The sequence below is a fragment of the Tigriopus californicus genome, chromosome 11, assembly GCF_007210705.1.
Source record: "Tigriopus californicus strain San Diego chromosome 11, Tcal_SD_v2.1, whole genome shotgun sequence".
Taxonomy (NCBI): Eukaryota; Metazoa; Arthropoda; class Copepoda; order Harpacticoida; family Harpacticidae; genus Tigriopus; species Tigriopus californicus.
In genome coordinates this window covers 7,273,870-7,295,004 of record NC_081450.1, presented here as the reverse complement: position 1 = coordinate 7,295,004, position 21,135 = coordinate 7,273,870, and the positions used below count along the sequence as shown (strand labels likewise).

At 42.4% G+C, this 21,135-nt stretch overlaps 4 protein-coding genes across 5 annotated transcripts in view; 3 read left to right on the top strand and 1 right to left on the bottom strand.

Moving 5' to 3' along the window:
• Window positions 1-1,081: 1,081 nt before the first annotated feature.
• LOC131890487 (uncharacterized) lies at window positions 1,082-4,425 on the top strand. The gene is made up of 3 exons (XM_059239835.1): window positions 1,082-1,251; window positions 3,942-4,180; window positions 4,260-4,425. The coding sequence occupies exons 1-3, from the start codon at window positions 1,208-1,210 to the stop codon at window positions 4,415-4,417; spliced, it is 441 nt and encodes a 146-aa protein (XP_059095818.1). The 5' UTR covers window positions 1,082-1,207; the 3' UTR covers window positions 4,418-4,425.
• Window positions 4,426-5,034: 609 nt separating this feature from the next.
• On the top strand, window positions 5,035-6,949 carry LOC131890327 (uncharacterized). Its single transcript, XM_059239655.1, has 3 exons — window positions 5,035-5,169; window positions 5,301-5,539; window positions 6,488-6,949. The coding sequence occupies exons 1-3, from the start codon at window positions 5,062-5,064 to the stop codon at window positions 6,618-6,620; spliced, it is 480 nt and encodes a 159-aa protein (XP_059095638.1). The 5' UTR covers window positions 5,035-5,061; the 3' UTR covers window positions 6,621-6,949.
• A 5,597-nt stretch (window positions 6,950-12,546) lies between these two features.
• On the top strand, window positions 12,547-15,648 carry LOC131890905 (long-chain-fatty-acid--CoA ligase 4-like). Its single transcript, XM_059240353.1, has one exon. The coding sequence runs from the start codon at window positions 13,270-13,272 to the stop codon at window positions 15,439-15,441; it is 2,172 nt and encodes a 723-aa protein (XP_059096336.1). The 5' UTR covers window positions 12,547-13,269; the 3' UTR covers window positions 15,442-15,648.
• The window catches only part of LOC131890906 (uncharacterized), a 24,431-nt gene continuing 18,831 nt past the window's right edge, over window positions 15,536-21,135 (bottom strand). Inside the window, exons 4-9 of one of the 2 annotated variants that reach the window (XR_009374352.1) lie at window positions 21,029-21,103; window positions 18,771-18,949; window positions 17,541-17,827; window positions 17,161-17,366; window positions 16,823-16,913; window positions 15,536-16,516 (exon numbers count right to left, since the gene is read on the bottom strand). Coding sequence is in view for 1 of the 2 variants with exons in the window: in XM_059240355.1 (XP_059096338.1) it covers window positions 16,419-16,516; window positions 17,161-17,366; window positions 17,541-17,827; window positions 18,771-18,949; window positions 21,029-21,103 (845 nt within the window). In the remaining variant the exon portion in view is untranslated. The remainder of the gene's footprint in view (window positions 16,517-16,822; window positions 16,914-17,160; window positions 17,367-17,540; window positions 17,828-18,770; window positions 18,950-21,028; window positions 21,104-21,135) is intronic. The other variant, XM_059240355.1, reaches the window with a different exon arrangement.

The window sequence follows — 21,135 nt, the reverse complement described above, 5'->3', positions numbered from 1 at the left end:
TTTGTTGATGGACTATGAGGTTGAAATGAGTATTGCTGACGAAAAAGAAATTAAATGGGTCGGTAAACGTTATAGGTATTCTTCAAGATGAAGACCAAATTGAATGTCTCAAAAATGGCCCTCCCTTTAGATGATCAGCGCATCAACAACAATAACAGTGATGATAATAACAATAGTAATGGTAATAGTAATGAGTATGAGGATGAACATGATATTGGTGCGAGGCTATGAAAAATTCATTTCATCCATTTCATGAGTTGCGAGTGCTCGACCATAAATGATACCAGATCAATTCCATCAAACCCCAACCATAGTCCATCACACGGGCTCCCATCCTTTTCATTGGATCGATCTGTCAAGGAAATTGTCGATTTGTGGTGTTTGCACCCCATATAAAGTGCAATCAAAGTGACTTGCATCGATGACAACTCGAAAGGCCGAATGAACGAATGAACTGCCAATGTATTGCCCTGACCCGCCTGACCCCATCAATGGTCGCCTAAGACCAACAAGGCATACTGGATGGATAGATGGATGGATGGTTGGATGGACCCAAAGCAAGGGTTCGTAGTTTGTGCTTTGCTCCAGAGAGGAGGACACGTGGGCTCATATTATCAAGCCTTGCATCATTGACCTTTATGGGCTTTGGCAACATCGCCACCACCAGCACCACCACCGCTACGAGGCCATTCCAACCTTCGCACGTACTCTCAATGCATTGGACAGATGCGTAACGAGGGGTCCTCCACGCCCATCCCCCTTCCCATTGGTCCCTTAAGGCCATCTTCCTTTGGCAGGGATCTCAATTTTTATGGAGTCTCTTTAACAAATGTAGCGATACTCATCTTTAAAAAGGTTGGGTTAAACGATGAGAAAAATGGGATGATTTTGAGGATTGTGTTGAAGCTTGAGCTGGCGACACGCATTGCTAGAGGGCATCCTCGTCTGGTGTCATGTTTCCAAGCGCCAAGGCCTTGTGTTTTTGCGCCATCTATTAGTTTGATCACTAACTACTTGTAGTTCATCATTCAGGAAAAAGCGAGCCTCTAAATGAAACAAGCGAGAGACAGACAGGCTTCCATTCATTATCAAGCAATGATGGGTAGTAAGTCAAGCCTTCCAGACTTACAAAATAAAAGTTTCGGGGAATTTCCGAAAACCTAGAATTGTCCCATTTGGATCTTTGTTGGCTTGTGTCCCATTTCTAATGTTCTGTAGACGCTTGAAGAACCTACGGAATGAAAACGATGGGTAAGTAAGAACTATTACCCTCTCTCTCTCTCTTTCCATCTCTTTCTCTTTCTTTATGGATGACGGAATGTTGTGCCAAATTCTGCTGCAGTTCTCATTCCTTCGTATTGACGGCCACGTTGGTCATACAGGATTTTTTGGCATCTGACCTAGCCCTTACTTCCCGCTCTCAAGGTAGTTTTAGCCAATGGGTTGGCCAACTCTGTAATCACCCGATTATTGAAGGTGGTATACTGGCGTTTCATCAAGTTTGGCAAAAATATTGCCACCAAATAGGGCCTTGATTCCTTGACTTAGAACGAAGACAAATGGGCATATAGAAAATACCAAAAAAATGATTGAAAAGCCTTTTGGACAACATTGAAGTTGATGTATGGATTTTTTTTTTTAAAGATTTACCATACCCTAACATTTTTCAGCCTGTGCGTAATAAAAAACACCTGAAACGGAAATTGTTAATTTCTTTGATCAAATGAAAGTAAATCATGGAATCGATAAACGAAAAAAAGTGATGTGAGAAAGAGGGCAGGTACACCGTATGGAAGGTACATAAAGCATGTCTGTGGGCTCAACGAATTCTGATTGGCTGGTTTATAATTTTACAATTATTTTTGCTTCAAGGAAATTTGTAGTAGGGATGGGTTGATGAACGACATTGTGTTGCATCTTGAAAAATTGGCCACCCCTGACGCCTGATGGTGGGAAATTTATAAAAAAAATGTCTAGTCTATGATGCCATATCGCCATTTCCTCCTCCAAAGACAGAGTGATGTCAATTCATCTACGTACATCCAGTAGCTGTCATAAGAAGCAGCTTTGTTTATTTTCATGGGATTGAAATGGATTCAGCCAGACGAAATTTTTGGCATCATGTCAGTTTGTCTTTGGTTCTCTGATGCAGAATATTTCATCTCCTCGAATGAGTGCGTCTTGGGTTTTTACTTCTTGGTGTGTCTTAAATGTTCTCGTGGGTGTTTTAGTTTGTCTTCGATTAGAACTGGCTAATATTGCCATGCTGGACTTTTTTCATCTACTCATAGCACTCTGGTTGGTTCTTGGGTTTGCCATCTCCTCGTTTGTGGCCATTGTCGATATCAAGGAGGCGCTTCAGAAGAGCCAATCCGAGTTTGATCATCGAACACCAGCGGAGGTCGTTGTTGTCATTGATCCATCCGCTAAAATGTAGTGAACTAAAAAACAAGACAGTCGAGTTCATTGCCTTTCTACCCGCATCTTGTTCCCAAATACAGTGAATCACATCAGACATCTCAATAGATCCCACCAATATGTTGGAGTCGCTGTTAGTGCATATTTAGGCGTGACTTGACTTGTAACATAATCATAGGTGGGCAAGTCTTTTTAGATTATAAATCTTTGATGAACTTTTTTCTTCTATTTTTCTTTTTCATTTGTACGATATATTTTCAAGCATATTTACATGCCTTAAGCACCGACAAAATTAAGGTTGGTTATATATTGGCCAAAAACTTGAGCACTCACGGTTAGCGAAGCTGCAAATTCGCCCGAAAACTAAGAGATTGACTATTTTGATCCTACCACTTATTTTGACATTTTCCTATCTGCCAACGGTCGGTCGATGGCAATTCCATCTTTAGTACCTGGGACGTTTTGAAAACATCATAGGCAAAATGTATACTGGAAATAGATTGAGATATTTATTTATAAGTGCCCACCTCTGACAACCAGAAACAACGTGTATTAATCAGCTAGAAAGGTAACGAAAAAGCATCACTCGTTGCCAGGAACTCAAAGCATTCACAACCATGGGCATGGTGACCTTACATTTGGTGATCGGGATTGGGGTATTCATCCTGCCCTTGTTCCTTCTCCTGTTCAGTCTTGTGGCCATGTCCTTGGCTCACCTGTACATCGTCATTGGGTCGGTGAGCTTTGTGGCCAGTGTCATCACCACCATCATACTGGTCACAAAGTTCGTCAACCAACCCGAGGCTCACGGATTCATTTCATATTCGGATACAGTGGCTAGGTGGGCGTTTTTAAGGTCAAAACTACAATATAAGCATTAAAGGATTTGGATCTTGATCTACAATTAAAAACCTTGCTCTTTTGCCATGAGGGTTCTGTCCTAGAAAATTGAAGCTGTTCTCACAGAAACAAGAGACAGAGCTGGGAGCTCTTGTTGTACTACTATTTTAGAAAAAATGAACGAGATAAGACAAGGCTAGCAATATGAGAAGGGATGTTCCACAAAAGCAGTTGCGATAAGCAACTTCAATGAGTCAGCTCCTTGTTTACAGATGTTCTTAATCGTTACACTTACGAGTACCTTCATCTGTTCTTCATGTGCTTCTCAGCCTATTTGAGAGAGAGAAACTTTCATCTGAAAAATATGGAGTTCTGGCATAATGAATAGATGATTTTGTTAACGTAGTTTCTTGGTTATTTCCATATTATCAACTCTTGAATAGATTTATGAGTACGCACTCTGCAATTAACATCGCTGCGTATATTCATCCAAAATGAACAGTCTCTATTCAAATTGGCTCTAGTAAATCATTCAACCTTTCTTTAAAGGAGTATACTTCAACAAAAGCTCATGATCAAGCATTTTAAGACTAAACTATTTGTACTGTGTATTATCAAGCAGGCACCTATATAGCTCGATTTCATGTTTGTTTATTTTTCGGCTGCCTGTTTACTCTTTGCAGTGCCCTAATGTCTTTGGGTTTATTATTGGATGGGATTTTGTATCTTTTACCGGATTATGACACGCCCTGCTATCAATATAAGCTCGTCTACGGTCTGTTCATCGTTCCCATGACCACGAGTTTCTTCTCGATTCTGGGCATGGCCATCGAGCGGTTCCAAACCTTCGCGCTCTATCGTGATCGAAGGAGACTGACCAAGCGATTTAGCATCGCCTGGTTCTTCGCCTCCTGGACTTTAGGTACGCCATTCTCGGTTTCTCAATGCGATCCGATGATGAAAATAGTTCTTCTTTTGCTTTGATCTCCTCCGTATTCCAGCCATTTGTTTCCTCGTCATTCTTTTGGCGCAAATCTCAGAGAAGGACCTGAATGAAAACGACTTGGATAACATTCGTCAATCTGCGCACAAGGGAATACACGGTGGATCTCACAACAAATTCGGGGCAATGCTGATGATCAGCTCAATACTACATTGACATGTGGATATGGACCTTTTCCTGGACGCTCACATGAAAAGACCAAAGGAAGTCCGCCATAAAAAAAATAAATATAATTAAGAAAAAAAAAAAAAAGGAAGAAAAAGTATAAAAAAAAAATAAACAAGAAAGGAAATGAAAAGATAAAAAAAAAAAAAAAAGAAAAAACAAAAGGAAAAAAAAATAAAAAAAAAAAGCCCAAGAGCAATCAAAGAAGAAGGTCCAAGTCGAGGAATTTGAAGAAGTTGATCTGGAGGCGGACGTGACCCGTGCCGCGCCAGATTTTGCCCTGGAAGACTTGGATTATGATCTGGGCAGCAATGGGTCAGATCTGACCACTCTATCAGCCAATTTTAATGACAGCTTCAAGCTTGAAGACTATGAGCTCCTCACAGCCCGACCCATCACTCCAGATTTGCCCATTCCCAAAGTGGAATGCGTGTTTCGATTCAAACGTGACGGAGATTCTCTCCCACAATTTATGCGGTTGGTAAAAATCATGGAACCATGTTCCACGGAAGATATCCGGCTCTTCTTTAATGCCTTGACAGAGGAGCCTTTTTACATCCTCATCCCTATTTGGGTGGGTTAAGTAAAAATGAAACCAAGGGATCCAATGCAAGGTCAGCTCGCGTCCATTCATCATGTACTACTTGATCCTGTTGTTCCTGTTGTGCTTTGCCACCCCGGTCCTGATCACCACGTCCTTGAATGTTTTCATCCAAGCCGCCGTCGTCAATACCACCTATGAAGTAAGTCAACACCATTGAGACAGGTTGGATAACTTGATACCATTTTGTTCCGTTCAAACCATATGACGAGAAACTTATTGAATGAATGAACGTCAACACCTAAAGAAAGAAGTGACTTCATTTTTTCCTAGGTGATAGCACACCATCAATGGCTGACTTTAGCCGCGTGCGTTTTGATGTGGGGACCGAGTCTGATGGAACGCTTATTAGACAAATGGAACATCATTGACACGCCATTGGTGGTATCGGTGTTTCTCTTCTTATTGGGACACACTCACAATCTTTTGCGAAGTGTACTTCATGCCGTGTTTGCCCAGCAAATCCACAGCATCACCTGGCAAGGCGATCAATTGGACTTGCGTGGAAATCGGTAAGCTCATATGACATGGGGTGAAGATACGAGGGTTGCTTTTTTCTTCTTTAACTTATTATAAAATAACAAAAAGACTAACCTCATCTGGTAGTGTATTGCGACTTGCATGCAAAGACAACCAACGGAGAGGCATGTAACATATACCTCAGTGCTCTCAATTTGACTTGAATCGCCCAGAGTCATACTTTCTCTGGCATTGACCGATTCTAAACAGAACAATGTCTGTCTCCTGAAAACCAGTTAGATTTTCCAAAATAGACTGGAACACTGTCGTTGGAGGTCGACTCAAGCAAATACAGCCAGTGCGAGATTTGACGTCCTTTTGCCGCGATCATCTCCAGAATAGCTATTAACCCAATGACAGTTACTTTCTTTGCATGAAGCAAAGAAAAAGAGATTTGAAGAAATCTTTCGCAAGGTCGCATTTTCATGCTATCGAGTCAAAAAAAAAGCTAGGGCTTGCCGGAGCTTCCCTTTAATAACAAGAGACTGAAAATGCAAACGAGTTAGAAGTGTTGACCATGCTTACTTTGTGAAAACCGATGGTAAGTCCAAGTATAGTAAAGAGAGTGCCGGCCATTGAATGCGCAGTCTTGTTTGTGATGAGAGGATTTCAAACCGTAGAAAAAAAGCCAATTATGGCCAATGAAATATACTCTCTGTTCACTAGTGCCAGGAAAAATAATTTTCCTGGATAGAGAGCTATAAATGAAAATTTACAACATCGGCGTTTGGCTTCACTAGCATTAATGAGGTCTACGCAAGAGATACCCTGGAAACGGGCTTTCATGAACGGAAAGTGTTTCTGAACGTTTCACCGATGGCTAGTCAAATATTGCATGTGCTCATGGACTCCTCTTGCTTACTAGTAAACAATTTACTTAAGTGCTCCACTATGTACTATGCACTGTTCTATATAGTAATGACTGATTGTATTTGTTCTAGAGTATCGTTCAAATGGCGCCACGGCAAAGATAACCGAGTCAAACCTGACCAGGACCGACAAAAGAAACGTGGGAAATTATCCGTTGAAGAAGAGAGGACCCTCGATCCTCCAGTGCGGATGACAACGGAATAGAAATCATGGATACGAGTACTACCCGAGTTTGAACCGCTTCTCCGTTCCCTGTTTGTTTCCCATGTTAATGTGTGTAATTAATGCCTTTCTCTCTACATGACCTTGTGATCGAGTGGGGTTTAATTTCTTTATCCAAAATGTCGTCCTTGGCCTTTTTACTGAATTTGGCAAACAAAATACATGGCCAGATGTGGCGGACACAAGACTTAGAGAAATACTACGATGAGTCAAGCTAACTTGGCCAATTAAATGTTCCTGCTGTTCCTGCGATTCTCTTTGAATGGTAACGATGTATAAGTGGCATTATTGAAATAAAAATTGATTTTAATGAGCACAAACATATTCCTCGACTTTTAAATCTGAATTTTAGAAATAATGCAACCCCTCTAATTGGTCATGTTGATCTCAGTATTTTTTTCTGGCTCTACAATTCGATTTTTTGAAGTACGAGTGCACTCGAAATTAAACTCGTTGTTTCTCTTCGAAGATCAAGAGTAAAAGAACTTGAAACCTTTTTGTCTTGATAATCGTTGTCCATTCTTGTCATGAGGCGATAAGGATCTAAACTTATATTGAATGAGGTGATCAATGATCATGCTACACGCGATCGCCTGTTGCCCGTTACAAGATGACGTGACCGAGAGAGAGCTGACGAACTTTGACCCTTGTATGATTGGCTAACTGATGTCGCCGAGTTTTTTAACCAGGCCATCGGTATAAACTTCCCAACGCAGATTGATTTAATTCAACACCAACGACCAATGGCCTTTCGTGGGTTATTGATTCCATTCATAAAAGGTAGGATTTCAAGCCCAACTTCAACTCAAACGTAGACTTAAAGGCTCGCCAGGATAAGTTCATCAATCGCCTTCAAACTCAATGTCAGTCGACATGTTTTTATTTCAGAGAAGAACATGTCCTGTCAAAACAGGTGGACTAACTGACAGTTCTTTTAGAGAAGCAAAATGAATTCTACCTCAAATGCTTGGAGTACAAATGAATAAGCGAATTCTACAGGGTCGGGCACAACTTTTCGGCCACCAATGACATGCATAAATGAAGACGAAAGCTCTACACGGTGGTTATGAATTCTGATTTAGGGTTTAGGGTTTGCTTAAATGCTAAGACTTTTCGTTGCATTTTTCTTGTCTTAAAAAGTTATTTTTTTTATCCTTATATTTTATCTTTATATCTTAAAAGTCATAGTGTTCAGAGATTTTAGGGGCAAACTTAGTCAATCTCAAACTGTCTGTAAAAGCTAAGCTTCATGTCTGTATGGAGTGATCAGACAAATTCAGTTACTTACATTAATTCAACCTAAATGTTGATTTTTTCCCCCATTAAATGCTCAAAAATGTTATGTCATTAGTATTGACAAATGAAAGAGTTCAAATATTAATTACTCTAACAAATCCACGAATCTTTGCATTCCATTAAGAAAGCCCAAACCATTTTTCAAATGTAACATAAAAAGTGCTATAAGCAATGCCATTTAATGTGAAAGTTTCCATAGTTTGGCCAAATATTAGACAAATATCATTTGTTCTCCTTATAAGTTAAAAACAACGGAAAAACATCATGGACTAATAAACTTACCAAAAATCATCGAACCATTAGCCTCTGACTTTGATATTCATGTTAAGAAGGCCAGCAATGCCTATGGTCAAAAAACTTAATTTGTTCTTTGAGGTGGATACATTATCCTCCAAATGACAGATCTAAAGGGAAATTCAAGACTTCGCTATTTTTTACAATCAAATTAATGTAAAAAACACCGTCATGTTGTTAATCTTTTGGCCTTTCATGGCAATTTGACTATCTAATCTTCACGATGAATAAATTTCCAGATCAAACACTCTCATAGAAATTAATGTCATTGCTTAAAAAATGATATCATTAGGCACAGGCTTTCCAGGACATCAGCGCTGACAGACGTCACAGAAGCGGGTGCCAAATTTAAACCGAGAGCTTTGTCTGCTGGTGTAAGTTAAAGCATCCCATGGCTAAAGCAGGCCTAACGAACATTGCAACAGTTTGGTGTCTTGGTTTTAAAGCCGATGCCTTTGATACTGACTGAACCAAAAAATAGCATACTCACCATTTGGATTCTCTCGACTGTGACAGACTCGCTCATCACTTAAAATTGAAATGAGAATTGAGATGAGAGGGAATATGGGGCAGCCAGATGCAGAGGGCAAAGGAAATTGCTAATTCGATTTCATTGAGACAATTTAGTCCAGCTACACCCATAAAAGAGACTCCTTTGAGCCATGGGGTTGTCCGTGCTTTAAATACACCGCATGATAGCAAAAATATAGACAAATATTGCTATTCACCAAGCAAAAACCACACTGTGAGGACATTCGTACCACAAAATGAGAAAGGTCATAAAAGAGTCATCTCAATAGCAATTCTGGAGTTTTTTGGTTCGGGCTTGCGGCCTCGGCTTTCAATATGCACTCAGTGGAAATTTGATGATATTGTGCAGAATGACACTTGTGCAATTAGTATAAGTTTGCATGTCGATAGAAATGCTAACACCATAATTTACTATCGGTCATTACCCGACTTATTAATGCCAAGAAGTGATTTGAAGCTTTATTCCAAAGACTTCCCTCGTGATACAAAAATCTTAACCCTTTAACTCCTGTGTACTGAACCGGAGAGGCAGCCTTTTAGCTTAAAGGACCTTGGCTAGAGCTCCCATCTTTAGCAAAGAGGGTACAAAAGTAGAAATCAAATATGCTTAACCGAGTGTCAAAACGTGACCCTGCCTTTGCTTCAAGACCCGTGCTTGATCTTTGATTGCTCGGGAGCACCTTTTTTTTGCTCGAGTTGAGAACCCTAACTGAGGTCCTTTAAGCTAAATAGCTGATTTGCATGAGAAGCATATTGACGAAAATGTCGACCTACGAGCTCCCGGGTTAAGGCACGAATGCGTTCTCTCTCCAACTAAATCTTTACCTCCAACTATCGTACGCATTAGTACATCGCAGCCCGAGGTCAACGATAAACAGAAACAATCGGGAAGTGGACTAACCAAACAAAGTCATGCCCCTCCCTCGATAATTATTTACATTCAGATTTTGCAGACATTCTGAAGGTATGAATGTTGTGAGTTGAATACTTGTTGGCCAGGAACACGGCAACTCTAAAAACTTTAATAGGAGTTCTCGGGCGTGTGGAAAAGGATGTGGCCTGTGATTCCATCTTTTGCTGTACAATAACTTGTCTATAACCCAATGAAGAGGGGAAGCCCACAGCTGCAAGAGGAATACTCTCCAAAGAAAAAGAAAAAACGTTTTGTCCCGTTATTACGTTTGGATCCACTCAACAGAATACTATACATAATGTGTATTGAGCAACGTTGACCCATGATTTTCGTCATGCTAGTGCTGCTCTGTTTGGGAATCAATGAAATGACTGTTATTGAACCACCCAAAGACTGAATAAATGCGACAATCAGGACATATTCCAACCTAGGTGTTTGAATAGAACTAGTTCAATGGCCTCTGGGTATGGCCACCTGGCAAGGAATTCAGGGAAAATCATCTCTTAATTCATTCATATTTGACGTATGTACTATGATGAAACGATACATTATCACCACACCAAAGAGAGGACAGAGGTCTTACGAATTACAAAAAATATGTCATGATTCATGACACCGGATCATGATTGGAAATATCCATTTGAAACACATTGTCATTAGGTGGAACATACATTGAACATGCAATTGTATGGTGTAAATCTACATCCCAGTCTCGAAAGAATACCATCTTGTATTGTCAAGGCGACAATTTTCATCTTGCAGCTTGTTTGCATTTGGTAATGGGCTACACCACAGACTTCTAGAATATGGACTGTGAACGGGCTTCTCCACAAATCAAATCAGATTGCTTCTAGTCAGAGCAAATCTGAGCCCTTTCCATATCATGATCTTAAAATGGTAAATTTAGGTCGTTACCATAAAAGGCAAGTCACTCTTTGCCATTCAACCGTAAAGTGCTTCGTACCTAAGCTATATTGTTGAAAGAGGAAGATTCATTATTTATGTAGTCATTACGAAATAACCTTGACTATCTCCTTTGAGCTCCCTACAGCAGATGATGAGCCCAAAACTGACCAAGTCAATTCGTTTGGTCAGATCTTTTGCTCTTATCAAATGCTAATTTTTGATGACATGCAAGGATCAGGCGATACAAAATGTCCATTTTGTTGTAAGTTCAAAGCTCTAGAAGTCCGTGGCTAAACCATAACAAAGTTGCTTAGGACTCTCGAGTGTGGTCTTTTTCCCATTTCGTCTCCCTTGAGAGTCTTCTTGCGTCCTTCGTTATCCATACCTTCCCGGTTCCTCAACAGCAGACCGACCACCTCGTGTACGTGTGTAGGCGTACGTACCATGGGATGTGGACCACGGACCGGAGGAGAACGGACCGGAGATGTCGGTACGCGCCATCTCTCCAATGGCCTGAAGAATGACTCTGTCAGCAACGAGTATTTTACTAACCATCCAAAAAAGAACGCGTTGTTCGGATCTTGACATATAGTGAAAAAAATATAACCACAAAGCTATTGGGATGGATTCGAGCCATTTTGGATCTACATGCTTATGCAAATAGTGATAAGTGATAACTTACACCACTCATAATTGTACGAAAAATTACTATTCACGGGTTTGGCTATTATGGGTTGAATTTAAGGAGATATGGTTTTAAGATATCTGCCACAACGAACATCATGAATGGCACATCAAATCGATGCCAGAATCTTTATGTTTTCCTTTAGTAGAGTTAGAGACTAAATAGAGTTAGTTGCAATATGATGATAATTTTATCCAATCATTTTCTGACGCCCAGATAAGTGGTTGCGGCCAAGCTATGTACAGTAAGAAGATCTGGAATTGTCTGGGGGTGCATCAAAGTTGAAATAAAAAACCTTTCAGTTCTAAAACAATAATATATATGGTTCTTGATTGGCAATGATGACTATCTTTCTCTATTCCCACTTTCACACTCCCCAATCAATATTGAGAGGTCTCATCAATATTCGACGATGTATTTTCGAAGATGAGTCTCTTACTAAATGAAAAAAATTAATAATTAATCATTATGTTGTTAGATTCCAAGTACCAACTCGTTCTTTGCACTCTTTCCTCATGATTCAAAAGCAGTTTGGGCTTTTGTGGGTGTTACAGACATCTGCCAAGGGGGCGTTCTCCATCCTTGTCTCGTTGGTCCCGGCAGAGCCTCCATATCTTGCGTTTTTCCGCCCTAGTTTTGCGCTTAAAGATTGTGAATGATGATTTCCTGACGATTCTTGCACTTTTAACCTACTCATTTACGACGAATATCTAATTTGACGTATTTAGTCCCTCGAAAAAAATGCGAACAAACCCTTACTCTTGAAGCTTGTTTCCAAGAAATCGCTGGCATTGTAATCATTTATACAAAGCACGTTGACTTACCCATTTTAATGTGAATCTTAAGCTAAAATGGTACAATATTTTTTCTTTGGCGCTTTTCTGTTTCCATTTTCCACAGACACTGCCCATAAGAGTGGGGAATATCAGTGTGGGAACAAGCCATGTAGACATTCGTCGTACAGGGATGTAGGAGATGGCCAGATGCAGATGGATGTGGGTCTTGGTTTGGCTCTCCCTCCTTCTCCCTCCTTCTCCCATTCCTCCTCCCTCCCCCCTCTGTGTGGCTCTTTTCGTCCAAAACTGGGGCGTAGGTAGACCCACGAGTAGTGAGTAGTCGGAGAGTACGGTGTCGTTAGCTAGCTGGAACAGAAAGGTTTTTCCCGCGAACCAGAGGCCAGCCAGCAAGTGTGCCCTCCAACCCAGAACCAAGTCCAAGGCTGAGCCAGGGCCAAGGCTGCTGATGGACGCCGAGACTTCCTGTCCTGGCCAATACCACTCTAAAGGTGATATCCCGCGTTTCAATAATTCAAGTTCAGCCTCGTTTTTTGTCGTTAGCGTTTGAGCACTGCGTTGAATGGAACTCTGGACTTGCTAACATCGGGCTTTGGGCTTTGACCTTTTCTTTTGAGTGGCTTTCCAGGAAGGATTTCAAGCAATCAATCGTTGATGAAGCGAGAAAATTCGACAGACCTGTAACAGGTTAGTGGTCAGGTTTGGCACATTGGCGCCACATCTTCTGTGTGTGCAATTCTCTCCTCAGCCACACCTATCTTAAAGGAACTGGCCTTCGCATTCTATGGCCCGACTAAATTGAAGCCACTTCGTTTGAAACCTTCGAGTGAGTTCTCCGCCGTCTTTCAGAGAAGCAAGGCCCTCTCCGTGTCTGGCATCGTTGAGAGAGACGCAAGGTTCGACGATAATCCATATACAGCTTGCATCCAATGCCTCAGGCTTGACTGGCAGTCAGTCGTCTTCACCTACTACTCACTCAGCGTAGCACTGTTAGGTAGTTGTCCGAGTATCCTCGAGCGTGCTCCTGTAGGGCGTGTATGCAGCGCTAGAGGCCAAGAAAGAGTAAATAGAACATATTGTACGAGGCGCTCATATCATCAGATCATCGGCGAAATCACACATCCAATTTCAACAAGACTCATCACAGCCAGTCAGTCGGTCGTTCCACGAGCCCTGAAGCAGATCGAAAATTCGTGCTTAGAGGTACACAACATGGCACAGTCGTCGCTGGTGGTGTTCCTATTGAAATCTTGGCTCTTCATGTGGGATGTCTTGACATTTCCCATCTACGGACTGATCTACCGGAAATGGAATTTGCATGATAGACAGAAACAAGATGAAGAGGAACCGGTCAACAAGAATCCTCAACAGATTGTTAGAAACGGTGATTCTGAGGTTGAGATTCGGCCCTTTGACTTACACTTCAGCTTGATGGACCAAATTGCCTCGCTGGAGCAGCCTTTGGACACGGTGGTAAAGTTATTTGATTACTCAGTGAAACTTCATGCCGGCCAGGATTGTTTGGGCACACGAGAGGCCTTTGCTATGGAGTCGGAAGTTCAGCCGGATGGCAAAGTGTTTCAGAAAATCATCCAAGGGGATTATTACACTTGGCTCAAGTACGAGCAGGTCCAAGAAAAAGCCACCAATATCGCTAAGGGTTTGATCAAGATAGGCATGAACCCGAAAGAAGAGGACAAGGCCTTGATTTACGCCGATACTAGTGCCAATTGGTTAATGACGGCCTTGGGCTGTTTCAAGACTGGGATCCCATTGGCCACGTTGTACACCACGTTGGGTGAGGAGAGTGTCAAGTATGGGTTGAATCAAACCAAAGCCAAGACCCTGATTCTCGCCCAAGAGCTGATGCCCAAGCTGGAGCGAATGATTGGCGATCTTCCACATGTTGAAAACATTGTCTATATACCGTCTCGAGTCCGACAGCCTCTAGGAGTCCAGTTTAAAAACAGGGCCATTTATTCGTTGGAACAGATCCAAGATCTCGGCCGCGAAGCGGGGAACGTCCACTTAAGTGCTCCCAAATCTGATGACATTGCCGTCATCATGTATACTAGTGGCTCCACAGGCACGCCTAAGGGGGCCCTTCTCACCCACCGGAACTTAAGTTCCGCCATATTTGCTAGCCTTTCAAGAGGATTGGATATGGCTGGCGAACAGCGTACTCCAGATGAGACCTACATGGGTTTCCTTCCCATAGCTCATATCTTTGAGCTCTCCCATGAGTTTGTCGTCCTCCTTATGGGCATAAAGATTGGCTATTCCGGTCCAAACACTCTCACCGATAAAAGTACCATGATCAAATCGGGCCAAAAAGGCGATGCATCAATTCTAAAACCCACCGTAATGCTAGCCGTGCCCACCATCTTGGACCGAGTCTACAAGGCCATCCAAGGCAATGTGCAAAGTAAAGGCAAGGTCTTCGAGGCGGTATTCATGCAACTCTATCGCTATCGCTGTTCTTGGCTCAAGCGAGGCTTCGGCACGCCCATCTTGAACCGATTGGTGTTTTCCAAACTGAAACAGTCCTTGGGTGGAAAGATCCGCTTGATCATTGGCGGTGGTGCTCCCCTCTCTCCCGATGTCCACGAGTTCATTCGCACTTGCTTGGATGTGCACGTGGCTCAGGGTTACGGTTTGACGGAAACCGTCGGTGGTGTGATGCTCACGCAAAGGAAGGACCTGACCATGGGATCGGTTGGGTTTCCATTACCTAGCGTCAAAGTTAAACTTGTGGATTGGTCAGAGGGCGAGTACACGATCCGAGACCCGCAAGGTCCCAAGGGTGAAATAGTAATTGGAGGGCCTGTAGTCTCGGTTGGGTATTTTGATCTGCCTGATAAGACAGCTGAAAGCTTTTATCGAGATGCCGAGGGCACCCAGTGGTTCTATACTGGTGACATCGGCCACCTCCTCCCCAATGGAAACCTTAAGATTATTGACCGTAAGAAAGATCTGGTTAAATTGGCCATGGGTGAATACGTGTCGTTGGGCAAAGTAGAAGCAGCAATGAAAGTTCACCCGTTGGTCGAAAACATCTGCATTTATGCGGATTCTTCACAGTCTGCGACCATTGCTATCATCGTACCGGACGCAGTACATTTGTCCAAGATCCAAACGGAGGTCGAATTGACACACGAGGAAGCCTGTCAAAATCCTCAGGTTAAAAGCCAGGTCTTGTCATCACTCCGAAAGCACGCCTCAACTTCACTTCAAAAGTTCGAAATGCCCCGAGGCTTACTTCTCGTTTCCGAGCCTTGGAGCCCAGAGTCCGGATTGGTCACGGCCTCTTTAAAAATCCGAAGAAAACAGATTGAAAAAGCTTACCAGGATCAGATCGATCGAATCTATGCCCAGCTCAATTAAATATTCATTCAGTTTAGACTCGTAAGATTACACCTACATTCATATATACGTATATGTCTGCTTCCGCTAAAAAAAAATCGTGCAGTCCATCACATTCTTTGTGAGAAAACAGCTCGAAATATTTTATTATCATTTATCGTTTTCTTACATGTGATATTTTCCCCCCTAAACAAGGCACTAATGCAATAAAGAAAGATTTAGCGTGTATGTATGTGTGTGTTTAGTAGACATCTCTATCAATAGCTTTTGGATTTTCAAATTTGAGGCAATATGTAGTGATGTAGGGAAAGGATCATAAATCATTATCATTATTATTGTTATTATTAGCAGCAACACCACAACAATAATGATTCTATGCTTCTTTCAGAAACAACGAGTAAGCAAAAGAAGGAGCCAAGGGATAACAAGCATAAAGGTGTTGGGGGGGGGGGGGGTCGAATTGGATAAGTCACTTTCCCGCAAAAATTTGCCAATGGGTTAGAAAAATAGAGCGCTTGCGTCATTGGTCTCAATTAAGGTACCACAAATTTAGTTCAATGAACTTTGAACATCCGCAAATTTGAGGGTGGGGGAAGAAAAAACTTATTACAAGAATCAAGCCAGGTTAAGACGGTTTAAACATGTAAGTAGAGGGAAAGAAAGAATAAATGTGAGATCAATCACATTCGATAGCCGCTATGGTCTTCTTGTATATAATTTGCGATGAAAGTTACTATGGCACACTGTTCTGTGTGTGGGTGTTGCGTTTGTTTGGTCCAATCCAACAATAAAATTGAAGCGCTACACTGTTCAATGTACAAGAAAAGCACTTCTCGAAAACTGCACGGGCTGGGTCCCCCCACGGTCACTTTTATCATAATACGTTAAAAGAGATTTCGGTTATTAATAGTATCACACTCTGACATATTCTTCTTGAACTGAAGGCAAGCTTGGATTTCTTCTCGTGGTTCTCTCGTTCGCTCTCTTGTTAATTCACGTTAGACCGGATATTTTCGCCCGTTCTTCTCCGTACCCTTCCAATTGATCTCGTGCGTTGAAGCCCCCGGCGGAGGAGGGGGCGGATATAGGGGAGGATCTGCAAACACACGTGAGGACATGAATAGATCATCTATTAGTCATGTATGCAAATGCACGTCCTAAAGAAACATCCACGTCTCCAATCAGAGAATGAGTGGAACAAACATTTCAAGGAGTAGGCGTGTAGTACATACAGCACCACACAAGACAGTGATACGGAGAGACAGAGAAAGGCAATTGGTCACATAAAGCGAGGTTGCACGAGCTTCGAGTGAGGCAGTTCCGAGCAGAAGACGACATGTTTTTGGGCGTGGCAGGTACAGGACGTACATACGTAGAGTACACGAAACGAAAAGATACTCACTTGGTTCTGACTTGGGACTTGGGGTGGCTGCCAGGGGAAACTCATGAAGCTAGAAGCTCTACTAGATTTCTAAGATTCTACACGGATTCTTCTGTAAAAGAAATAAACGAAAAACAAATGAAAACAAACCAAATGCGAACCAAAACCTTAAAAACATAACCCTGAACGAGCGATCAAATGCGGTGGAACCAAAATGTAATGCTTTGAATGCGCAGCTCTAGAGAGATCTCTAAGAGGGAAACGAACAAAAGTCTTGGTCCGTTTAAGAGGTCAGAAGGAGAACATCCTTCTCCACCTGAACTTCTGGAACGGAGTCGGTCATCCTACTCTTGACTTACGCGAGAGCGACCCACGTGATCGGGCAACACTGGAAGAGCGATGAAAGAACGACAACCTCTCCACACTGCGTCCCGTTTTGGGTGTAGGGGCGGGACTGGCGTCAATGAAGGGGATGGATAGCTCGTCGTAGAGAGGTTTCTTGGAGGTGCCATTAGAGTAGGGAAGATCGGTCTCGTCATTCGGAAGCTTGTTCTTTTTGTTTTTCCTGCGGAAAAAGAGAGAACAATGTACCCTGGGTAGATGGAATTCGGGCCAGACACTCGCCGGAGAAAAAAGTGAAGAGGTGAAGAGGGAGCGAAAGAGATACACACCCACCAAGACCAGCAGCATTCATATAAAGTATGGACAAAGAAAGGTCTTTGACGTTCTTGGCACTCACTTTTTGCGACAACAACAGCAGCACAAGCAAACGATCAGAAGAAGTAAGAGCACAATCACCACCACCAGGACAATGATGATGATCAGCGTGAGATCCCATGAAGGCTCAACAATGGGTCCACATCCGATGAGGACCTCGTTTTCGCCTTCTGCGGAGAATACCACCAGAATCTGGTTCAAAATACTATCCTCCCCGTACAATGACACATCTGACGTGTCCAAATCCACATTGATCGGTCCATCGCCAGTAGAGGAGAATGGTCCGAAGGACACTGTTCCCTCGGGATCCTGTAAGCAAGCCAATAAGCAATCGAATCAAAGGATATTTGCGAGATTAATCTAGACGGCCTGACATGGCTAAGCATTCGTGGCGCAATACCAGAGGCATGAATATTGAACTATTGATTGCCCTAGATATGATATTCCGTCTTGGTCGTTTCACAAGCGGGAATCTAGCCAGTCTTGATCGGATGGTCCCAATCTAGGGATCCAATCGACTCAACAAAGTGGATCCGATCCAACAGGAGGGTGAGGGAACGAACTACGTAAATATATAAGAGAGAACCTGATGAGCGCCACCAACTTTGAAAGGGACCATTTCCAGGAAATTTATGACAAGGCAATAAAACGAGAAGGGACCCAAAGAAGCATTGGACCTGCTTGCTCAATTTGCGAAAAGGAAAGCCTTCACGCTTCTGAGTTTGATTCTATTCTCAGTTTGCAGTTCCGGCATTTGTCGAATTGCCCTGGTATGGATGGCATATGGGACTTATCGAACAACAAAGGAACCGTCATCAGTAAATCACCCTTCAAAAATAGATCCCTGATAAGTATGTCAAGGTGCAAATTAGCATTCAATGGCTACTTGCAGTTGGCGAGTATACATCCACATTAATTCATTCTGTATTGTTGGCACGTACGGTTCTCTTTGGAAGTTGAAAGCTACCATGTTTCCCTTGGTGAATAATTGATCTTGACGCTCAAGGAATATTTCCGATCTTTTGCATTGTTTCTATGCACAAAGTCTTGCCTTTTGGCCTTTCAGAAACACCGTTGTTTCCCGAAAGGAAAAATGAAATTCAAAAGGGAGCTTTTGTGACAGGGACGAATAATGTGACTTGCTGGCTGTCGGAGCTTTCACATCTTAATAATCTGTCCCTATATACAGAGCTCCAAGCTGGTCGAGATTGAAGTGTTGTCAATGCATATCTTACTGACGAGTCTAACTCACCCCAAATATCGTGGAACAGTTTCCATTTTCCAGGGATCCGTTCACGACTCGAAAAGCGTGAGATCCTGGAACTGTGACTCCTGTGATTTGACCCTTAATAGTAAGTGGGGACCCTGGATCGGCTTGTTCCAAGGCGAGGTCTCCGACCACGTCTTCGTATTGGAATTGAGACTCGGCTCCTGCAATAACAAAAGAGAAAGAAAATGAAAGGCCGAAGATAAACTAACACTTCCCTTAAAAGTTCTAAGCAGCCACAGTCCTATAACCACTTACACATGTCGAGCAATGAGACCAGCAACAGAAATAGTAACGACGGCAACAACAACAACAGCAACAACAACAACAACAACAACAACAACAACAATCACCACCACCATCACACGAAGCACTTTCTATTTAATGGAGAGAAGAAGGGGAAGAAGAAGGGGGTCAAGGGGTCTGTCAAAGTGTCATCAAGCCAAGAGCTAATCTAAGGCCATTGACAAAATTGAACTCGCCAAACCCGATCGAAGGATTGCCACAAGTCTCGTTTAAGCCTCAGCCGTATCTTGGAGAGCAAAACCGAGAAGGGGGTGTTTATGGCCTAAATCGGGGTCAGGGGGTAGTAGTGTCTATGAGTAGGTTATCCACCAAAAGCAAACTTACGAGTTTCGTTGCTCAAGGGCCAAATTTGATCCAAATAATACTCCATTTCCAAAGTCAATGCCAGTTCACCCCACCACTTTTGTATGCATGCAGTCGACTATTTTTTTATTATGGGTGTGAGTATCTTCTGTAACTTGTTCAAGGCAGTGGAAGCAGTAGGAGTAACAACAACAACAACAAGAACTTCCATCTTGACAAGAGGATGATGAACACCGGTTATGACGAGTTCGCTCTCAAGTTTACAGGCTGCTCATAATAAAAGAATACATATTTCTCCATGACACAAGAGCTTTTATCTTTAGTTCCACGTACAAAATGACATGAGAGACGACTCCGGGGACGCTTTAGCTCCCCATTGATTACGCACGTAAAGCGGGAACAGAATAACCTCTTTCTTGCCCTTCCTTCCTCTATGTGTTCCTAAATTTCCGTACCAGGGTGTGACTCATCGCTAAAAGACCCATTAACGCATTCTGGCTCCAGTTCAACATTTGGAGCATGAACACGTTTAGAATAAATTCTGGCTTCAAATCGCACTCCTAAAGAGTGTTGTTCACTTGGGTTTTATGGAACATAAACTGTTCACCTAACACGGAGTGTCTGTTATTTATAGAGTATCACTTGATCAAAATGAGAATTTGAGCTTCTATTAGAGACACCTATTTCACAAATGTGAGACAAGTATTCCTTGATGGAAAAATGAAATTATTTGGTGGGATCATCCTGTAGTAATGCAATATATCCGGTATTCTGTGTTTGACACTGCAAGAGCGACTTCAAAGACATCTAAACGATCTAAACACAGATCTTGGGAGCATACAAAGAACACATCAGCTACAGTGAAAATCTAAAAAGAAGAGAATTCGTCTCCCGAAGTCCTCAAGACCGGATATTTTAAAAGTGACAAATGGTGTCTTCACTTGCACTTGATCAATGCCATTGACTCATAGCTTTTTCGGTGAATCAAGCATAATTCCATTTTTTCTTTGGAATCTATTGAGCAATAGAGATTTCATTCAATGACTAAAAACAATCTCATACGTGTGAATACTCTAATGGCATTGGAAATAGTAGGCCTTCGGAATGTTCAAAGAATCACGCACACATGCAAGCACGCATGCACATGGATGATCCTGCTTAGTGTTAGGAGGGCATCATTTCCTTGCAACAGGCCAGGATCGAAAAGGAAAACATCCATTAACCGGGGGAAAAGTCGATTTCGAGCACATTGCCAGATCATTTGAAGCTGATAAGAGCGTATTGAATTGCAACTGGGTGGAGTCACGTTTCTTCATGAGCCTTAAAGAGCCAAGAAGGTCGTTTTAAGGCATTGTCTTGTCCACTTGGGAAGATTCTATTGCGTGATGTTAGCTAGCATTTGGTGGCTGTCATGTACTAGGTCAGAGGAGTCAGGAGAGAGCAGAAGAAGAAATAATGGTACAAGGAACGAGACCAAGGATGGATGCCTTGATTTATGGCCAACAATTGCCTTTGACAGCCGTGATACATTACAGATCGGAACCTACGCCAAAGTAGTGGATATCCCAGACCCCCGAGCGGCGTGGTGCCATCAGGGGTTCCCGGGAAATTATGAAGCCTTCATTCGCTCTTACCCATGGGTTGAGTTTCCGGTTCGGCTGTGGCTTCTGCCTCTTGTATTTCGACTTTTTCCACCTCTGGAGGCGTGTCTGCAAGTGAAAAAAGGCGGAAAATTGGACGG